At 47.3% G+C, this 22,476-nt stretch overlaps 1 protein-coding gene across 5 annotated transcripts in view; it reads right to left on the bottom strand.

Annotated features, from left to right (window-relative positions):
- LOC106824712 (S-methyl-5'-thioadenosine phosphorylase) overlaps window positions 1–22,109 on the bottom strand; it is a 31,766-nt gene extending 9,657 nt beyond the window's left edge. Inside the window, exons 1-7 of one of the 5 annotated variants that reach the window (XM_070496032.1) lie at window positions 21,894–22,044; window positions 20,612–20,714; window positions 18,999–19,211; window positions 13,000–13,086; window positions 11,695–11,753; window positions 7,223–7,390; window positions 767–869 (exon numbers count right to left, since the gene is read on the bottom strand). In XM_070496032.1, coding sequence (XP_070352133.1) covers window positions 767–869; window positions 7,223–7,390; window positions 11,695–11,753; window positions 13,000–13,086; window positions 18,999–19,211; window positions 20,612–20,656 — 675 coding nt within the window. In that variant the 5' untranslated portion in view covers window positions 20,657–20,714; window positions 21,894–22,044. Of the gene's footprint in view, window positions 1–766; window positions 870–7,222; window positions 7,391–11,694; window positions 11,754–12,999; window positions 13,087–18,998; window positions 19,212–20,611; window positions 20,715–21,223; window positions 21,370–21,893 lie in introns of those variants that run through there. The other 4 variants (XM_044756564.2, XM_070496034.1, XM_044756565.2 and 1 more) reach the window with 4 other exon arrangements.
- Window positions 22,110–22,476: the final 367 nt, after the last annotated feature.

The raw sequence follows: 22,476 nt of genomic DNA, 5'->3' as shown, positions 1-22,476 counted from the left end.
GATTATCAGACAAGCACCATTATGGACCGAGTGACAGACGCTGAGTCGTGGTACCATTTTCATCCTCTGAGAGCTGAGGCTGCGCTTCCGCCCCTTCCACCACCACTGGCCTTTGTAGGGCCGCCCCTCTGTTGGAGCTTTTACTATAATCCCGGAGGGGAGGCTGGACAGTAATGGCCGAACTCAGCTCAAAGCAAATGATGCCAATCTGACAATTTACAGATTATCAATAGTAATTTAATTCATAAAAGAAGTAACCAGTCATTGGCTATCTCATAACTGACAGAAACTGTTCCAAGCATTTTATAAGTATTAACTCTTTTCTCTCTCAGTCCTATAAGGTACATGTTATCATCACCTTCATTTTACAAATGAGGAAACTTAAGCCCAGAGGCATTAAGTAACTTGTCCAATGACACACAGCTATTACGCTGAAGAGTAGACATTTAACCCCAAGTAATCTAGTTCCACACTGGATACTCTTGACTAATATGCTATTATATAACAAATTATTTAGAAAGTATCCTGACAGGAAAATCTAAACTTATAAAAAAAGCAGGTTGCAACTTTGAGGGAGTTAGCTTACAAATGATTGAGAGTAGCAGAGGCATTATTAGCAAAGGGAAACAGCTCTTCATTAAACCTTGCATGAGAAACAAATTTGAGGGGGAAAAGAGACCACATGCTTAGCCAATTCATTTAACTCTAGATGCCACCCCAAGTCCTTATGATTTATTGTGGTGCACCTTCCACAAAGTCTACACACCTCTCTCGTTTTGGGGCAGAACGGGTCAGCCGCTGGAATATGGCACACTCCTCTGGCACAGGGGGAGCTTCCATCATAGAAGGTCTGAGGTCTCTTGGTGGTCCTACAGAGCAAAGTGAAAGGTTTCTGGGTTTTCTTAAAGCCATCTCCCATCCTCTGGGGGCTGGTGAATCAACTGCATCCAGGCCAAGCTGTCGGTCCTCACTCCAGAATCAACAGCTCTGAACAAGTTGAAGACAACAGTAAGAAAAGCAGCTCCGAGATGGTATTCAGCTTGTCTGGCTCTGGGTCGATGGCTACATGCTTTCCAATGGGAATTAAAATGTCTGTGGTCTGGCAGCTGTAACGCGATAACCACACTGGACTGTAGGGACAAATCATCTGCGGGCTCAGGAGGGCAGGTGACGCACTTCAGAAGTCAATAGGAAACTTTCAATCATCGCAGATGTAGAGGCTTGTACAGTGAACGCCATATAGACCCATCACCTAGACTCAGCAATTTCCAAAACTTTGTCAAACTTGCTTCATCTGTTAGATTTTCCAGGGTTGCAAAACCAAACATCGTCATTTTATCCCTACCTCAGATCCACCAAAATATGTGGATTATTTTCCACTGAAATGTCATTATCACATCTGATAGAAATAACATCAATTCCCCAGCATCACATAATACTAAGGCCATATGCAAATTTCCCTGATGGCCTCAAAAATGTCTTTTTCTAACAGTTGCACTGACAATTTCAGGTCATGTCTCTAAATTGAGAGTAATTCCTCCCCTCCACCCCGTCTTCTTTTTTCATGCCTTTGACCCATTGAAGAAAGCAGCCGTTTGCCCTGCTCCACATTTGGGAATCTGTCTCTTTGCTGCCCTGTTTAGCTTGTTCCTCTCCCTGCCATACTTTGTTCTATAGTCTCTTAGTTCAGTTTCTTTGATAAAACATTTTCAAACCCACAAAAGAGAGGCTATAATTAACCCAGTGCCAAGTCACCCAGCAATTTCTCACCCGAAGTTTTCAGAATAGGCCACTTTCTACATCCATTATATTGTTCTAAACTTAAACTCATGAGTAACACAGGAAAAAGTCCTCCGTGCTCTGCAGGAATGAAAACCCAGTCCCTGTGCTTCCCAACCCTTGGGCTTACGTGTCTTTTTTTTTTTTTTTTTTTCATTAAAGACTGGCACCTGAGCTAAAATCTGTTGCCAATCTTCCTTTTCTTTTCTTCATCTTCTTCTCCCCAAAGCCCCCCAGGACATGGTTGTACATTATAGTTGTAGGGCTTTCTGGCTCTGCCATTGGGACGCTGCCTCAGCATGGCTCGATGAGCAGTGCTAGGTCTGTGCCCAGGATCCGAATGGGGGAAACCCTGGGCCACGGAAGCAAAGCGCACGAATTTAATTACTTGGCCGTGGGGCCGGCCCCTGTCACATGTATCCTAAGGGAAATGCTAAGTTAACCCCAAAGCAGTTCCAATGGGATTAAGAACATTGGAATGACTGTTCCAGCCTGGATAAACAGGCTTTTCTCTTTTTGTAAAACTGACCAACCAAGTGCCACGTACTCCAGGCTCTGGCTCGCTTTCACCCTTCAATGAGTCAAGTATTAGCAACATCCCCATTTACACCCATGTTTAAATATGAAACAGGGCTGCAGAAACCTCAAGCCGCTACATTCCAATAGACTTTGATGTGATAACATCTCCATCTTATAAGTCAAATGTGGGAGTTCGGGTGAGAAACTATTTCTCTCAAGAGGGGAGACATCAGAACTCTTAGGAATCAATCCAATCCCTCATTTAGCAGATGAGAGACTAAGCGACAAAGGAATTTGGGGGCAGAGCCAGGAAGCCATTGTGGACGTCCTCACTTCCAAGCTGGGGCTTCCTCCACTGCATTCCTCAAGCAGAACCTAACCCGGGCCTCAGGCACAACCGGCCAACATGTCAACAGCATTTTGCAGAAAACACTTGGCATTAGGATCTACACCTGCTTTCTTAATCTTAATTTTTTGGTCATATTTTTTCTCATTGTAAAAATAACACAAAACCTTTATCTACAAAAAATTCCTGATAAAGGGAATTATTAAAAAGTAAGAATCTTATTCTTGTCCTTACAGATGATGTTAGCTAGCCTCACCTTGAGATATTTCTGATAGTGACAGAAGCAGTTTGAGAGCTCTTACTAGTCCCTACTATTTTTCTCTTGGTAAGGAAGGTTGGCCCTGAGCTACCATCTGTTGCAAATCTTCCTCTTTTTGCTTGAGGAAGATTATTGCTGAGCTAACATCTCTGCTAATCTTCCTCTGTTTCAGATGTGGGATGCCACCACAGCATGGCGTGATGAGTGGTGTGTAGGTCCACATCCAGGATCCAAACCTGGGGCCACCACAGCGGAGCATGCGAACTTAACCACTACGCCACTGGGCCGGCCCCCACATCATTTTCTTTAACTTAATATAATGTGGGCGTCTTCCCAAACAGGTTACAGATCTAGTTGTTCCTTTCAATACATGCATAATAAATATGGTGAATTGAATTCCTTTCAATGATAATCATCAGGAACGATGTTGAAGAGGAGAAAGGTCACGTGTGGAAATGGCTGGAATCCCCTGCCCACATGTGCCTTGCATGACATGGACAGTTACTGGTGTGGGGTGAAAGAAATGCCATACAGTCAGTCCTCTCACACAGACAAATGACTCCCTACAAGTATCTGACAGTAACTGGGTTCAACAATGCAGGGTGTGTGCAAGGAAGGAAAACAGGAGTAGACAACAATGTGCCTCATGCTGTGAAAAAGCAGCTGGTGGGAAAACAGGCATCTTGCTCCTGCTGCAAAATTCTCATCAGAAATCACTTGTACGCTCCACTGTGCACTGCATCACTAAGGTCAGGCTCTAAGAATGGGGTGGGTATCTGATGTGAGAGACGGTCACACCTTCCAGCTGCAAGGCTGAAAAGCAAAAACAAAACAGAAGCCAAGTGACTGCAATGTCCTGCTTCTAACTTTCCCAAGTCTTGCCTCAGAATTGGGTGAGGCTTCCCCGGGGCCCTCACCATGCTACAGGCAGGGACGTGCTTCCTCAGAGCCCTTTGCAGAAAGAAGAGTCACCAGTGGGAGAGGAGGTAACAGCAACCACCCAGCACATAAGGAGACAGGCGGCTCTCCCAGCTGCTCCCTGGATGGCGGGAAATAGTCAGGCATGGAAGATCAGAAGGCACGAGATGGAACCAGGTATACAACCCAAGAGAATAACAACCTAAAAGGCCTTACTGGATCCGAGAGCAGCTCAGCTTTCAGAATGCTGGCTCCATTTCACGTGGCAAAGCTAAGGCTGGGGAGGGAAATCGACTTTGACTCCCTTATGAGGTCTTTCTTTCTCCCCCACTCACCGTCTTGCTTCACTTCCCCACAGGTGACACTGTGAGTGCCAGGTGTACCCTGCACACACAAGGGTTTGTACCACGGGAGAAGAAACCCCAAGTTATGAATCTTGCAGTGTGTCCCTTATGAGATCCTTTTCAAGTATAAATAGTCCACAAGAATAGGACAGACGAAAAGGCAGACAAATTCTTTCCCAAGTTCACATGGACCGTAGAATGACTGTCAAGAAGTAGAACAAGTCCCATTCTTAACCACATTTCAACATCAGTTGCCAAATGCCTTGTGACAATGGGGACGTCCACCAAGGCAGAAGAAACAGATTAATTAAACCCATTACAGCAGGAGGTGTACATCACTGAAGAAACTCACTGTGGACGATCCTCCAGCACGTTCTTGATAGGAATTGTATTTTTAATTTCTGGTTTATGAACACCACCGCACATGGAGCCCAGGACCCAGGGCGAGGGAAGTCAAGAAACCTGTCACTGTGCAATGAGAAGGGGACAGTGACAAAAGCAGCACATGCTTTTGGTGTTCAAATTCTAGATCAAGATCCATTTTGCTTTCCACAGCTGCTCTAATCATAAATGAAAGAAGGTTATTTTCACTTTAAATATAAACCAAGGCATTTCCTTGCACATCTGAGAAACAGATGCCAGGACTGACTGCACACACCCGGAAGTACCTGGAACTGCGCCCTCCCCACCTGTCTGCTGTCCCGCTCTCTCCAGGTCAGTCACACCCAGGATCCCCCTGTCCTCGGCCCGGCTTTCAACTTTTCACAGGACAGAAAGTGGCATGAAAGAAAAAAATGATTTTCAGAAGAGAATGATCTCATTCTTGTAAGAGACCTTTCCAGCCTGTCAGACTCCTTCAAGGGTATACTTCATTTTTAGAGTAGAAATCTAATGTTTTTTAAAACAATCATAAAAATCAGAGCCCTTGTCACTCTGAATCTTAACAACCTCTAAGGCATGCTCGGCATGGCTCACATACCCAGTTGGTGTCCTTTCCCTTGTGCTGGGCACCGAGGGCGGAGAAAGGGACAGGTTTTAGTTCTGCCATCTATTAAATAATAAGAGCCATATTTCATTCCGATTCTTTATCAAAGATTTCTGGCAGAGAGATTAGAACAATCCCTCTAGCATTTGAAGACCACTTTCGGACAAGGAATTTTTCCTAAGATGATGCTGGCAGTTACAGCGACAGGCAGATGTGTGTTTCTAGATCCGTGGCTGGAGAAGAATCCAGGAGTAGTGCAGAGAAGAGGGGGCAGAAATACATTGCAGTTCAACCCCTCATTCTGAAGAGGGGACCGAGGCCCACACAGGTCAAGGGACTTGCCTGAGGCCAAACAGACCCAGGACAAAACCTCCTGATCCAGTGCCCTTGCCCCGTGGCCGTAACCCCCTGGGCGGCTTGGCAGACCACTGCAATTCTATCAGACACGCTGCAGCCGTGGGGATGGCTTGGTCCTCAGGCTACAAACTGCACAGCCTCCGGAGCTCAGCATCCCGGGCCTGCTGAGAGCACCAAGAGCAGGGACCTGGCGCCCACTTCCACACACCGAGACATACTTTGTTCAAAAATGCACCATCAGTACACTGCATGTTGGGCACTACTCAAAGGCAAAAAGCTGATTCTCCTCTCGCCTGAGCCATTCAACATACTCACGGTGAATTACGTACATGCCCAAGCCTGGTTAACTGCAAAACACGCGGCTCAACCAGTGGCAGTCTCATTTAGAAGACACTGTCCAATGGCAATAGGACATGAGACACGTACGTAATTTTAAATTTTCTAGCGGCCCACATAAAAAAGTATGAGAAACAAGTAAAACTAGCTTTAATATCTCATCTAACCTAATACATCCAAAATGTTATCATTGCAATATGTAACCAACAGAAAATTTGAGATTACATTCTAAATGGTATTCCCTTAGGGATCCTCCTTTTACAGATCTTTTCTTCTGTTGTTACCAAATGATGTTAACCACTGGACCCCTCTGCCCAACATGTCCACGCTCACAACAGCGGCACCCATTTATCGGGCAGGTAATATACGCTAGATCCCAGAAAGGCACTTGCTAGAGACAGTGAACTCCCCACGCAAGACAAAGGAGGCAGCTTATCCACACAGCACATGAAAGAAAACAGAAGCCTCAGGATTTGAAGGTCACACAGCTACGAAGTGCCAAGACAGAATGAATCCCGATCTGAGGGCAACACCCGTGGTCCTTCTAGTCAACATCTTTCTGCCTCAACCGCTTTCTTGAAAGCGCCAGCGCCTGAACTGTCTTCATTTACTACACGTGAGAAAGATCCAGGAAATGCAACAGTGTATAGTTATACCACATAAGTAACGAATTAATCCCAGGCTTAGGACCCAATCAGATTTTCTTTCCAGCATCATCTATAATACTTTATAAATCCGGATCATTCTGAATGTGGAGTTCTGTACTCTGCTTTATTAAACAACCATATAGCAACCATTTTCTTAAGTCGTTACCTCCAAACGCTCGCACTTTGACAGCCAGAGAGATTTTCAAGAACTCCAGGCTGTCTCTCCTTTGGAATGATCATATTCATTCAATCACTCAAAAAATAATGACTGAGTAACCAGAGGCTCTGGCACGGGTGTTAGGGTCAAAGTGGCGATCAGGACAGGGAAAGTCTTTGCCTCCACGTGGCTTATATTCTAGAGGGGAAGGTGGATAACATGTATATAGTGTCAAGGGCTAACAAATAATCGGAAAATGATAGGTGAGGGGTTGTGATGCTTTTGGTATACCCCATTATTTATTAGGTTGGACCACCTGAAACTGCTGATATTCAACTATTTCTTGACATACAGAACGGGCAACTTCATACGGTTCAACCAGAGTTTCATTTCATCAGACAACAATCAAGGATGCTTCTTGATTCTTATTTTATTCTGTGTATGTTAAAAACCCCCACAATAAGAAGCTTAAAGCAGATCTCTGGGTCTGCCCCCTCCCCCAGGGGCCCACACATCGCCCATCGGAGCTGGGGATGCTCTTCCAAGAGCCTCAAGCCTCTCAGATGACTGCTCACCTGTCGATGAACTGGTCGATAATGACAATGTCTCCGGGCCGAATCTCCTCCCTCAAGGAACCGCAGGCTGTGGTGACGATGACGTGTGTGCAGCCTTCCTCCTTCAGAGCCCAGATGTTCGCCCGGTAGTTGACTTTTGAGGGCATGATGGTATGCTGCCTCCCGTGCCTGTGGGAGGGACAGTAAATATGGTAGGGAGTGAGAGGGCATTTTAACACTGTTAGACAAGAAAACTAACCTACAGCAGTGCCTTCCGGCCCTTCAACCAAAGCACTTCCACTGGCAGAGGAAGAATTAGAAGGTCTGGCAATGACTAGTCCATTCTGAGTAGAAACTACTCGGTCTTAGGCGCACGCCAGCTGTACATTCTACAGATTTATTTTCCTGTCAAGAGTAGGTAATAACTTAATCAGAATTCACTTTCCAGGAAGATGTGCTGTGTCTGTCCTGGGGGGCACCAAACACCCCAGAATCTGGGGCATCTGGCCTTACACGAGCCATGAAACAGAACAAGACGTGCCACTGAAGAAAGATGCAAAACAGAAACAGAAACTCAAGTTTCCAGCTGAATCTCTCCATTCCTTTCTGTCTGATCACCTAACTAAGTTAATGATTCATTTAAAACATTAGAGTCCCCAGTTGTTTATGATGACATTAGAAGGTTTTGTCGAAAAGCCAATCACCTCACGTGTGACCACTGTTATGGGCTGAACTGTGTCCCCCCAAACTCCTACGGTGAAGTCCTGAACCCCAGTGCATCAGAATGTGACTGTATTCGGAGACAGGGTCTTGAAAGAGGTAATTAAGTTAAAATGAGCTTATTAGGGTGGGCCCCACCCCAACACCAATGGTGTCTTCAGAAGAGGAGGAAATCTGGACACACACACAGAGGGAAGGACACGTGGAGACGCAGGGAGAAGATGGCCATCTGCAAGCCAAAGAGGCAGGCCTGGAACACATCTTCGCTCCGGCCCTCAGAAGGATGCAGGCCTGCTGACACCTTCGTCGTGGGCTTCCGGCCTCCAGAACTGTGAGGACACAACTTCTTTCCACCCAGCCTGTGCTCCTTTGTAACGGCAGCTTCGGAAAAGCCAATGAAACCACCAACGATTCCTGTCACACTTCAAATAAAATCCAAACATCCTACACCCACGGCCCTCACGCCATGTGGGCACCAGTCTACTAACGCCACCTCGGCCCGTTTTTATCCCTTCCTGTCCCAACTCAGCTCACTGGCTTCTCGCCGCTCATCCACGCTCATTCCTGCTCAGGCCTCGTCAGGTCACAGCTCCAGTGTCACCTCCTCAGAGAAGCGCTTTCCATGACCACTGCGTCTAAGTCACACCACTATCCCATGACCTTGTTTTTCTTTCTAGCATCCATCAGCAACTGAAACTTTTCCTTTTCAGTGTCCGTCTTTCCCACTAGAATCAGCCCCGAGAGGGCGAAGCCCCTGTCTGTCTCCTTGCTGGTACCTCGAACAGGACCTGCCATGTGTAGCTCAATTCTCTGGACAAAGAAATATGTTTGGTGGCAATTCTTTGAGCACTTAAACACACACACGTACACCCAGAGCATCAGTAAACAGGCAGTAAAGGGAACCCAATTTCTAAGATTATTTCTAAAATTCACACGTGTTAGATGGTTACTTACAAGCAGTATTTCACATGGAGAGCTAAAATTATTCTTGGCTGCTTCACAAACTACAAATATCACACATGCTGTTCTAGCACAGAAAGGCCACGTGTCAAGAGCCCAGCGTCCTTCACATGTGATAACACTGAGACAGGCTTTCAAGGAAGTAACTGAACACACAAAAATCTCACTGTGTACAATGCTGATTAAAAGCGTGGGCTTTGGAGTAACAGTGCCTGGGTTCAAACCCCAGCTCTGCCACCTACTAGCCGTGTGACCTCATCAAAGCCACTCAGCTCTCTTGGCTCAATTTTTTTTTCATCTGTAAAACGCGTTATAAAAATACCTGCACCACAGGGTCGTTATTAAATACCCCTTGTATCATCCCATGGATGTGTTTTAAAAGAAACTTTAATGTTTTTTCTGGTCACTGACAACAGAATTATTAAAAACATTAACATAATTTGTACATAATTTCAGACAAGTGTAATGATCAGGGTTTTACCCCAAGTTCACAGATGTCCTCTCAGAAGCTGGAGGCCCAGGAACGTCCAGAAAGCACATGTATTTTTCTAAGTCTAGGTTCCAAAACTCAGATTAGATTTTGAAAACATTCAAGGATCAAAAGAACCACTGCGTTAAAGGCTCAAACAGTTCACGGGGCAACACGCTTCCGCCCAGCCGGCAGGAGTATCACACTCTCCTCATGGGGCCAGGGCCACCCCACCAACTGTTCTCTCATAGAGCCTGGAAAAAATTAAGTGACTCTCCAGCAATGACCACAGACCAACAAAGAAGGTTGCCTGAAACCGACTCCATGTGACCATCTGAAACTAAAATTCACTTTTACGGCATTCAGCTGAGCTTTTTGTTTTTCTTGAGGTCATCCTGGCCTCTAACACTGTGTAAACTTCAGGTGTACATGATTATATATCAGTTTCTGGATAGACTGCATTGTGCTCACCAACAATAGCCCAATTTTTATCCATCACTATACATATCAGCCCCTTTATCCCTTTCTCCCTCCTCCCACTCCCTTCCCCTCTGGTAAGCACTAATCTATTCTCTTTTTCCATGTGTTTATCTTCCACATGAGAGAAATCATATGGTCTTTGTCTTTCTCTGTCTCGCTTATTTTGCTTAGCATAATACCCTCAAGGTCCATCCATGTGGTCACAAATGGCATGATTTTGTCTTTTTTATGGCTGAGTAGTATTCCATTGTATATATACACTACATCTTTATCCATTCATCAGTTTCTGGGGACTTGGGTTGTTTCCGCATCTTGGCTATTGTGAATAATGCTGCAATGAACATGGGAGTACATGAATCTCTCTGAATTGTTGATTTCATGTTCTCTGGATAAATATCCAGCAGTGGGATGGCTGGTTCACATGGTATTTCTATTTTTAATTTTTTGAGAATCTCTATACTGTTTCCCATAGTGGCTGCAACAGTCTGCATTCCCACTAGCAGTGTATAAGTGTTCCATTCTCTCCACAACCTCTCCAACATTTATTACTTTTTGTCAATTCTAGCCATTCTGACGGGTGTAAGGTGAAATCTCCTTGTAGTTTTGATTTGCATTTCCCTAATAATTAGTGATGTTGAACATCTTTTCATGTGCTTGTTGGCCTTCTCTGGCTTTTCTTTGGAATAATGTCTGTTCATAGCCTCTGGCCATTTTTTATCGGGTTGTTTGTTTTTATGTTGTTGAGTTGTATGAGTTCTTTATATATTTTGAAAATCAATTCCTTGTCAGATAGATGATTTGCAAATATTTTCTCCTAGTTGGTGGGTTGTCTTGTCGTTTTGTTCATGGTGTCCTTTGACTTGCAGTATCAGTGAAGCCATTTCTGTTTCAAAAATGCAGTGTGGAAGAGAGACCCTAGGATGGTGCCCATTCTCATGGTCTGAAAAACTTCTTCCTTCTCGACTGCAGGGGACCCAAGACTCGCTTCTAACAAACAGAATACAGCAAATGTGCTGGGAGTCCTCCCATAGTCAGGCTCCACCTGGCCAGCACACACTAGAGACTTCCTGCTGGTCTTGGAGAAGCAGGCTGTTGTCATGTGAACTGCCCACGGAGAGAGCCGCATGGCAGGGAATGTGGACAGCCTCTGGGACCTGAAGACCTCAGTCCTACAACCTCAAGGAATTGAATTCTGCCATCGAAGGAGAACCTGGAGTTCCAGTTGAGAACAAGCCCTTGAATGATCTTGTGTGGCCTAGAAACTGTGCGATAATGTGTGCTATTTTAAGCTGCTAAATTTGTGGTACTTTGTTATGCAGCAATAGAAAGCTAACAGATGTAGTCTGATTAATTTCTAACTGTGTGATAAGAATAATTTGTCTCCTCTATAATATGGAACAGCACTAGCCTTGTCAAGAAAAGAAGGGTGTGGACACCAGAGAATCCATTTCAGGGACCAGAAAGCCACTCTCTGAAAACTTAGAACTATTGCCACACAAGGGGTCATGAATGAAGCAGTTTTGCTTTTATCTTGTTAATTGGAAAAAGAAGAAGGAAAGAGAAACAGAAGAAAACATTTCTTCCTGTAGCTAGAACTGAAACCAGAGCTTCGATTGCAGTCAGACTCATCTTATCACTCACTGGATTATTCTAACCACTTTCTCAACCCAGGTTGGGGGGCGAGGGCGTGGGTCTTGATCTCAAAAGTCAATAAAACTTCCCGAAACCCTAAGTGGTCAATCATGGTGACTAAGATGCTCTGGCTCCAGCAACACATAAAATCTCATACCTGCATCACTACTCTTTCTAGAACTTAACTTAAATTCTCCTTTAGTAACATTCAAAATGCTTTGAAATACGTTACCTTGCAAGGAGGACACAATCAACGTTCTTTATCTTCCCCAAAATTAAGGCATCAGAAGGCTGCACATAATGAAAAATGGTTACAACTCAGTGAGTTGAAAACATACATATGAACGATTAAAAAGCTGCCATTTCAACGGTTCCACCACAACAGGATTCCCAGAAACTTGGAGTCTGAAGATACACTTTAAAGAAGTAGAGTCTGGATTTGAGGATCAACTTGATCACCCCCATCAGTCCTCACTGAGCCCTCTCTGAGCACAGAGAGTCACCGGACGGAAGGCCACCCTGGTGCGTGGGGAGGTCCCCTTCAGTAAGAGCTCTTTGTAGCAAACACCCCAGGGCACTCTGATGATATGATCGTCAACTACACATGTGTCAAGGGTATCTGGCAGGTTCAAGAACAGGTGTGAGAGTGAAACGTGGGAAGGACAGGAGGCCCTTGTCATGGAATTTAGGAACTCAGCACTGGAACTGTGTGCCACGTTACCCGGGTCTAAGATGGCCATGCGGTGAGCTGAGGTCATGGAGGGAAAGGTCCTGAGAACCGAGGAGGTAAAGACAACGTGAGGGTAAGAAGTAAGCCGAGCTGACCGCAGGACTTGGAGGACATGAGGTCCATCTAAGGACTTGGCCGAAAAGGAGAGAGTTTAGTTGGGACTGCCAGACGCAGGATCCTGGTGGGAGGATGAGAGGAGCTGCCATGTCTGGAAGGAGCACTATGGAATCGGGAGGAGGGAGACTCCCACGCCCTGACTGGATGACATGTGGGCTGGAAAAACAAACAGCCTCCTTTTAACAGAAAGGAGGAGGTTTATTTCCAGTTCAGTTATGCAATCACGTGGTGGATCCCCGAGAAACCCCGCTTTGGGCAGGGCTTCCTAAGGAAAGGCCACTTGGCAATGACATTTCCTCCCATCTGTAATCTGTCCATCTGCTAAATTAGTGTGGTGTGACATACGGGCCCCAAATTAGCAGCTGATTTGGATGCAGAGACCTGAAAAGTACCGTTGCTGTGTCTGCATGAGCATCTGGCTTCCAGGGACAGAAGTTGAGAAGTCAGTGCACATGTTCAAAAGCCACGTTCTCTACCGTATGCCCCAGGCATCCTCAGGGCCACTGTCTCAGCTGGTGGGACCCAGTGCCGGGACTGCTGGCCCCTCTCAGCCTGGGGGAGGCAGCTCTGGGCTGCCAACACAAAAGCAATTAAAAAAATTTAAAATTGTTTTTTAATTTTTAAACTTAAAAATCAAGCCAGCAAGGAGAAAGGAAAAAGCTAGTATGTCTCCACTAATTGGAGATTAACCTTGCCAAACGGAGTATCCACATATTTTTCAGTTCTTCCTTCTAAGATTTCTGAATCATCCAGACCTGTTCCACCGATGATTCCAATCTAAGAGAGACAAGAAAAAGATACCATATTTGATGACTTTTCACTAGAAACAAAATCATTATTTTAAATAAATTCAATTATTCACACTCAACTGTTCCCTTTCTTGCTATGCCCTATTTTTTTAAAAAATCTGAACATTACTGAAAAACAATCATTCATTCAACAAACATTTGAAAGCCTTCTATATTACAGTAATAACCAAAGCATGGGTCTACTGGACTCTTATCACATTTATTGCTGACTATCTGAATAACAAATTAACGAAGAAAGGCACTTTAACTAGCTTAAGTTAGAAAACCAAACCTAAAAGTAAATAAATGTGATTGTAGAAAGGACTATCTAATCAATTTTATTTTCTCTCCTAAATGGGCTATGGAATAAAGAATGTTGAAAAGACTGCTGGGATAGAAAATACTCAGTATAGCCATTTGGTAATAATTGCTTCTCATTACCCCATTTGATAAAGAAACAGAGATTTTTCTTTCTTATGCCACTAAAATCACAGAGCTGTAGGGGATGGCAGATAGATGAGTCTGGAATAGCAGGAAACGTTAGCCTCATGTATATTCATGAAATCCAAAAGTCTTTCATAAACATATGTAAATACAAATAAGTAATTCAAAGGGAGTTCTAAATTTTTTTAAGTTCAAGTGTTGAAGTGCATTTTCCAGAGATTAATTTAACAGTTCTTGTCTTCAGGGATTAACTGGAGTTAAAGAAACTCGGCACCACCCTCTAGAGTAATCCAATTCGATGACTAAGAAACACAAACAAGAACAATCACACAAATAACCAAATATTAACTGAACCGTTAACTAAAAATGAAATAACTGAAACTAGGAAGGTTTCCCTGGGCTGATAATTCCTAGAGGAGAAACAGTAATTAAATTGTCCTGTTTAGATTTAAACAGGCTGTAGAGAGAACACTGTACTGGAAATCTAACGGAAAGGGAACTGAGCATTTCCTTTTGTCAATGAATAGCTTTAAATCTGTTGTCAGTTGAATAAAATTTCTACTAAATAGAAAAAGTAGCTCCTTGAGAGAAAATTCCAGAGTTAAGAACTCGCTGAACAACTGAATGAAGTAATTTTCAGAAGAGGTTCCACAAGTTGATTTAGACTAATACATGGGAAAATGGTTACCTCTCTGGCCCTCAGTTTCCTGAAAAAGAAAAATCAACGGAACAGGAAAATAAGGGCACGTTAGTAAGATTTTACAGAAGAACTGCAGGTTACGGGGTTGAGAACTTCGTGTCCCCACAACTTCCTTAAGCGGCTAAAACAGTTTGTGAAGTTGGTGCCACCTTGTGGTACAGCGTTGGAACCACAGCAGGTTACGCGTTCTAGCCAACCCATTTCTCTCCTGCCTCGTTACAACTTAACACCATAGGCCAAGACTAACCAATATCACAGTTTTCAAACCAACAAAAGGGGTCACTTAAGTCAGTACATTTAAATCACGCCAATTCAGTAGTTTTTTTTTAATCACACTGTTTGATGCAATGCTAAGCCTTCCTCTGGCTGGCTTCTCCGTTTCATCCTCCATTTCACATTCTCTGAAGCACCAAGATCACGGGGGGGCCTAATGCACGGTCCAGCCCATGGCATCGCCAGGACCACAGAACCGAACTGCTGACTCTAAAATTACTCTCAGCCTACTCTTCGGGATTCTGCTGTTCACGAAAACGTCCCATTTTTCGTTTTGTTTTTTACTTATTTCCACTTTGACTTGGTTGATTCTGAATGCTCCCTGGGCCGTGGCCCCCCCATTCCGGATTCAACACTAACTCTCGGACTTGTACACATGAAACACAGCCCACACCGTCTTCTGAAACCACCCTCTCTGTTCAGGAAGCATCGCAGCCGCGGGTGAGAAACGCTGACCAGGGGTCCTGCCGAAGTTCAGGCCGTCGCGCCCACCCTCATGGCCCCAAGCTTCAGTCCACACCACGCTGGCTGCACGAGGACTGCATTAGAAGCTGGTACTCAGCCCTCAGCGAGGAACATGGAGTACTGGCCATGAAAAGAAGAGCTGCTACTGCTCGCCAGAAAGGCCAGGGTGGGGGTCTCCGGCTCTGGAATTATCTGCAGGTGAGCACATCCGGTCACCCAACTGGCTCTGGTTGTTTATGGAAAACCGTATCTAGCAAGGGATACAGGACAAGTGTAGCGACTGAGTACTGCCTCACCAGGGACCTCTAACCATTTTCCTGCTGCAGAGGGAGGCCAGCAGTGCCAAGATGTGGCAATGCCGCCACCTGCTGGCCCATAGCAGAGTACGACTAGGACGAAACTCCCAAGCACGGATGGCCTAATTCTGTCCACCCCTGAGCCTCCAAATTCAACAGTCAACTCAGGCTCTGCCGTGGTAATAAAGGAACTGGGTCTGAGCACCTACACGTCACAGGCACTGTGCTAACCGCCTCAGCGGCCTCACCTCCTCTGATCTTCTCAACCGCCCTATAAGATAGGCCCTGCAGTATTACACCCATTTTACAGAGGAGAAGGAACGCATACAAATCAAGACACTTCTCCAAGAGCAAATCATAAGGAGCAAAGCTGGAAGAGGAACCCAGCTCTTTCACACTCACCCACAATGACGGACAGCTCCCAACATCCCCTGGAGTCCTTTATAACGTCAGACCCTATGAGAAAAGTTTCACTGTCTCCGTGTACTGAGGAAACTGATGCTCAGAGAGGTCAAGTTCTGGACCAAGGTCACAGAGCAAGTACAGAAACAATGACTCTGGGCGTCTAAGTGAACCTGGAGGGGAGAGGGGTCTCCATCGGTGACGTCAGCCATACTCAGACAGCAATGACAAGACCTTACCAGGCCTCCTGGGCCAGCAGCATCAGCCCTCAGTCCAGGCAATCCCAGGAGGCCTAGGAAATGTGTTCGAGGACCGAGATGGAATTTCTGGGCCAATTCTGCCCAGCCAGGACTTCTTCACTGCACATGATAAAGTTCTGAAACAGGGACCTCCGGTCAATCAAGGTCACTGGCAAATTTTAACAACTAGTGGTCCATCCCACACTTTCCACTGACGGAGCACCCAGTCAATCTCCACAAAAAAAGGAGAGGGTCTGACTTCCCCTCTGAGACCTGAAAGCATTTTATCTAAATGCTGGCTTACCTGGCCAGAATGCATACTTCCCGCAGTGCCAAAGGGCTCATACTAACCTCTTGACTAGCCCAGATTTTAGAAATTTATGATCTGGGCCCTAGAGTGGTGGTGCTCAATTGTGGCTGCACATTGGAACCACCTGAGGAGCTTAAAGAAATTAATAAGACTCTCTCGAGTCTGGGCCCTGGGCTTTGGTATTGACAGCGTCCTGGGGGATTCTAGAATCCAGCGGCAGAACCAGGAGGGGACCAGGAAGAATCCTACTGCTGTTCCACAAGCGAAGGAGAGCTCTACAGAATACAGTGAGCACTGAGGAAAACCCTCCTCAAAATAGTTAGACATTTCAGGAGGCAAACTGTATCTTCCAGAGAGTGTCTACCTGTTAGAATAGCATCTTGCTTTTGCAAGAGGAGATTGGTTAAATAAAAAACACCAATGTTCTGAGCCCTCAGTTATCTCTGACCAAAATACAGTCATGTGTCACTTAATGATGGGGATGAATTGTGAGAAATGCGTCGTTAGGTGATTTTGTTGTGTGAACGTCATAGGGCGCATGTACACAAACCTAGATGGCACAGCCTACTACACACCTAGGCCGTATGGTGCTAACCTTAGGGGACCACCATGGTATACGTGGTCTGTGGTTGACTGAAACGTTGTTACGTGGCGCACGACTGCATGGCATTACTGTATTAGTTTGCTGGGCTGCCATAAAGGACCACAGCTTTGGTAGCTTAAGCAGCAGAAATTTATCCTCCTAGTTCTGTAGGCTGGAAGTCTAAGATCAAGGTGTCAGTAGGGTTGGTTTCCCCTGAGGCCTCTCTCCTTGCCTTCCAGGTGGCTGTCTTCTTCCCGCGTCTTCACATGGTCTTCACTCTCTGTATGTCTGTGTCCTAATCTCCCTTTATAAGGACACCAGTCATTTTCGATTAGGGACCCCCTCATGACCTCATTTAACTTTAATTACCTCCTCAAAAACCCTATTTCCAAATATGGTCTCACTCTGAGGTATTGGGGGTTAGGACTTCAACATACGGATTTGGGGGGAAGCAATTCAGCTCGTAACCATCACCTACCTGGGTGGCTTACAGAGGGGGAGTCATGTCAGAGATGGAGCCCCAGTTATCTTCGTGGACCACATTGCAGGTTTTGAACAGACCTCTCAAACTGGATATTAGGCCACTCTGTCCCCATACAGCTGGACTTCCGGGATTTTGCAAGGCCCTAGGAGGCCTCCAAGCCAGGTCGGCCCAAGAAGAAGGCCTTTTGTCTGTGTGCTTGTCAGACTTGTCAGTGGCAACCAGAGCCGAAGGACTGAGATGCTGAGATCAGGGAGTGCTGCCAGCTCGAGCTCTGGCTCCCTTGCCTCCTCGTGAGCTCGAGGCGCCCAGAGGCAGCCATCTCCCTGGCATGAGCTGGTCTCCACGGCTCAGGGGTGTGGGGTTTTGAGAATGCCGTCACTGAGTGCTGGGCTCCTTAAGGTAGTGTGTCCCTGCCCCAAAGTGTTGGTGAGTGGTTCCTGAAACCAGGTGAGCTATGTGACATCCCCTGGGTCCAGGTACCAGTGGCGACAGATGGAGGGGAGGGGTTGAATAGGCTGAATAACTGCCGCTGAAAGAGACCTTATCTGCATCCTAATCCCAGAGCCTGTGAATGTGACCTATGTGATTAAGGATCTACAGATGGGGAGATTATCCAGGATTATCTGTATGGCCCCTAAATGTAATCTCCAGAGTCCTTATAAGAAGGTCAAATGAGGGGGCCAGCCCGGTGGCACAGCAGTTAAGTGCGCACGTTCCGCTTAGGCAGCCGGGGTTCGCCTGTTCAGACCCAGGTGCGGACATGGCTCTGCTCAGCAAGCCAGGCTGTGGCAGGCGTCCCACATATTTATACAGTAGAGGAAGAGGAACACGGATGTTAGCTCAGGGCTGGTCTTCCTCAAAAAAAAAAAAAAAAATTTTTAAATTAAAAAAAAAGGTCAAATGAGGAAGAAGGTGATGCGATGTTGGAAGCAGAGGGAGGTAAGGCGATGTGATGCGCACTGTGAACCAAGGGATGCGGGTGACCTCTAGAAGCTGGAAAAGGCAAGGAAATGGACGCCCCGTTAGACCTTCCAAGAGGACCTGCCTTGCTGACACCCAAATGTAGCCCCGTAGGACTCATCCTGGAAGTCCGCCCTCCAGAACTGCAAGAGAGACATTGCGCTGTTTCAAGCCATCCAGTCTGTGGTAACTGTTACAGCAGCCACAGGCAACTAGGACACTAGGGCTCCCCTGAGGAGCTGGGGGAAAATGCAGACGCCCAGCCTTTTCAAAGCTCCCTGGTCAACGGGGGTCACGCTCCCATGGGCATCTGACTCCACTGAGGCTCTTTTTAAAACCCAGACCCTGGGCCCCGCCCCCCAGAATTTCTGATTCGGCAGGACTGGGGTGTGGCCCGAGAATCTGCATTCTAACAAATTCCCAGGTGGGCTTGGAGAACCACCGCTGTAGATGCTTCTGAGGCACAGACTAGGATGCCACGATCAGAATCCCAGTGAAGGACCTGGAGTCCATTGCGCACAAAAGTTTCTATCACCTGTTTCCTCATCTGCACCTAGAAGGGGAAGATTTTTCCTTAATTCGGAGAATTGTGAACATCAAATGAAATAATGCATTATTACCTGTCACTGTTTCTGTACACACTCCCACCTCCAGCAAAACCTAACCAAATCAAAATGCACTTCCTCAAAGCAACAAAAAAAGGCCCTTTTTCTCCTCATTTTTCTCTGCTGGTCAGGACACAAACCTGGCTGCTCCGACGTCTCCTCACCGGGCCATCTCTGTCTTGGGGATTTAGTCCACGGCCCTCACCCGAGTGTGAATCGGCTCTCCTGGGGTTTCCTGGAAACCCAGGGGACATTTCTGCCCCAACATGACGACTGGGGTGAGTGCTACTGGCATTTCGTGCAGAGGGGCCGAGATGCGCCATCCGTCCTGCAATGCTCAGGACATGGTGTCCCTAGGCAAAAAATAAAGGCTCACTGGTCATCTGGTTTCCAGTTGTGGCCTGTGGGTTGTCCCCCAGGTTCGGAGGGTCACTCAAGGCCTTTCATTCTGAAGGCCTTTGCTTGCTACAGAGAGCCAGCCAAAAAAAGACCTTACAACACCTGTTCTCCACAGTCTAGACTCCACGACTTGCTCCTCCTCCTTAATAATATTTCTTGAGAGCCCCCTATCCACCAATGAGGGGACCATATGCCCTCCTTGCCACAGCAACCAGGATTACATCGTATTTGTTTTTAATCCTCCAGAGCAAAAGCCGGGCAGCTGCCTGGCAGAGCCATAGCCCATTGAAGGAACCCTCAGAATGCCCTGTCTAGACGCCAAAGACAGGTTCAGCCCTCCACAAAGTGAAGCACACCACCCGCCTGTGGATGATAAGGACGACACCTCCCTGAGGTCCACCCAGACAATGGCTGTTCTCAACACCACGGGAGAGTGCCCAGTGGGCACAGGGAGGCAGCCTGCTTTACGCCCTCACTCCACACTCCCTCTGCCTTAAGGCTGCAGGATCTCCTTACTCCACAACGAAACAGAGCAGAGACCACACGTCACATTTCAGAAATGCCTCAGAACATCCAGCTGGTGGAACGCCAGGCTCTAGGCCCAATTCTGTCACTATCTAGGGCCAACTGTGTAACTCTGGACACCTCAGTTGACCTTTCTGGGCCTCAGCTTTACGTCCACAAAAAGGGGTTTGCATGGCTATATGGTCTAAGGAATGTTCCAGCTCTACGTTCCACGATCTGAGGATAGGATATGGCTTCTATAAGCCTGCTTTGCTCTGGACACTGGCACCTCGTGTTTCCTATGTGGGATGTTGGTTCAGCAGTCGGGGGACTGCAGTTGGCATCATGGATTCTCAACAGCAAAGTGGTCACCTTCCCATCCTCAGAGACAGAAAGCAGCAGGCAGGCCCGGCACCATGTGGACCTCAACTTTATAGTGAGCTGCTCGCCAGGACCAAATATCTGCCTCCTTCAATATTCACCTCGGGGCTCGACCACAGCACCCACTCCGCACTTAGTGCACCAACCCAATATCACAGGGCCCCTGGGTGCAGGGAGAATGAGGAACCAGATTAAAGCGACACTGTCATAAATAGCATCCCTCTCTGTTTTCAATCTCACTTGAAGTACATTCCCGTAAGGGACAGGTCAGAGTTTCCTGCTTGCCCACTGAAGGCTGGGGGCTCATGAGACCTGTCATGACCATTCAATTGTTGGAGAAAAGATATTCAAAATTACTCTCAGCTCCCCTACTTAGAAGCACTACCATTTAATAAGTTTCAACCACGTGCTGGGCAGACAACACAAGTCTAAACGTCCCAGGAAACCCTGCGGTAAAACCCCCACTTACAGATGGGCACCTAAGGACCTCGCTTCCTTTGCACAGGAGCTTCATAAAAACGCTTTCTGCCTTGTTCTCAGTGACTGGTGAGGGAACAGCGTTCCACCAATATCTGTTGAATGCAAGATCCTTTTCAAAATGGAGTTTCATACATGTGTGTGACTGTGACGCTGCCCTCCCCTGCTCCCCATCATAAGTGTCTCATTAAGAGCTGCAAGGACCTAATAAACGAATCCCTCTGGCTGATTACACGCTCACCCCAGAGATTTGCCTCCTCCCTGGAGAACTGAGCACAAAGCGGGGAATCACAAGAGATTCCTGGAGAAGGCGGTGGACCTTCCTATCCCATCCGCCAAGAATTTCTCAAGTCAAACAAGTTAAGTGGGTTCTTAACCAATCACAAACAGCCTAGAAGAGATCTGAAGATTGATCACCAATTCTTCCCTAGGCTCTGTGACTCTTCACTCCCTCCCAGGCACCAACCAGGAGAGACGTGTTTAAAAGCCCCAGGGAAGCTCGCGGCTCCCTTCGGGACTCACGCCCTCCTCTGGTCCAAGCTCCTACCGCAAGGTGATCCCTTGTACGCAGACCTCTGAGGTCCGAGGGCACAAGAAAACTGACCTCTAACTTTCCAGGTTGCAAGCAAAGCAGTTTAAAGCCAGAGTCCTCCAAACACGGAGCGGCCCTGGACTGTCCTCCACTTCGGTGCTGTAAGCAAATCTCAGAATCCCTAAAGCAATGCGCTGCAGGGGAAAACCTCAGAAGAGAGAAGGGCTACTTTCTGGAAGTATATTTTCTGGAACAGGAAGGAAAAAAAAAAGCCAGAAGCTTGCAAAACAGCCAGCACGCATTTCTCCCACGTGAGCTGCCGGGCAGGGAGCCTAGTCCGAGCGGAAGCGTGAATCTGGCAGCGCTCAGGGAGAGGGTCTCACCAACTGCAGATTCTCCCTCACCTGGCACGCGCGCTAGCCCCGGCCAGGTGCATCTCCCCGGAAAGGAATGGCGCCTGGGAAGGGTTGGGGGCCGGGCGCAGCCCCCGCACTGTCCCTCTCCAAAGGGCTAGCCCACGCCCTGCCTGGTGCGGATGCAGCTGTGCGACTCTGCAAGCGTTCCCTGTCCCTTCGCTCCCTGCCCCTGGGCGACCAGGCCCGGGATGCCGTGCACCAGACCCTCCCCGCCGCGGCGGGGGCGAACAGGCAGGGCGCATGGCCCAGAGGCGCGGTCCCCCGGGGTAGGAACGAGAGAGCACAGGGCAGGGTGGACCCGCCGCCACTGGCACCGCTAATCTCACCTTCACGGCCGTGGTGGTGGCCACTGAGGCCATGTCTGCGCGAGGAGGGTGCGGTGGCCTCGTCAGGCGCGGAGAGCAGGCTGCGGTGGCGGCTGCGAGAGCCCGAGAAGTGCAGCGGTGTCAAGGGCGCACTCCTGGACCGAGCAGAGCCGGAGCCGAGCCCCGGGAGGGCCTTGGCTCCTCCTCTTCCTCCCGGGGACAGCTGGATTGGCTACTAGCGTGGCATCGCCACCGCCACCCCCCTCCTAAATTCGAGGTTCTCACGTCCCGCCCCTTGTGCAGAGCTTTCCGGCTCTGCCTTGTCTTTTTCGCACCCCCGCTTATAACTAACGGGTTCATGATAATAATAATAACGGAGACGGTTTATTAAGCACTTGTGTTGTCCCAGACTCTGTCCTTTGCACTTTAATCAGCTCGTTTAACTTTTACAAGAACCATAGAGCGTCTTGTCTGTAAAATTAGGCGTGTCTACGTTGCAAAAGTTCTCATTGGTGGGAGATTCGTCCAGAGTAAGGAACTGGCTGTTCCCAAAGGTTTCCCCCTAGCTGTCAACCCGGGGCGGGGCGCGGTTTGCTCTTCCTAC

The sequence above is a fragment of the Equus asinus genome, chromosome 23, assembly GCF_041296235.1.
Source record: "Equus asinus isolate D_3611 breed Donkey chromosome 23, EquAss-T2T_v2, whole genome shotgun sequence".
NCBI classification, from domain to species: Eukaryota; Metazoa; Chordata; class Mammalia; order Perissodactyla; family Equidae; genus Equus; species Equus asinus.
This window is presented reverse-complemented; position numbering and strand designations above follow the sequence as displayed.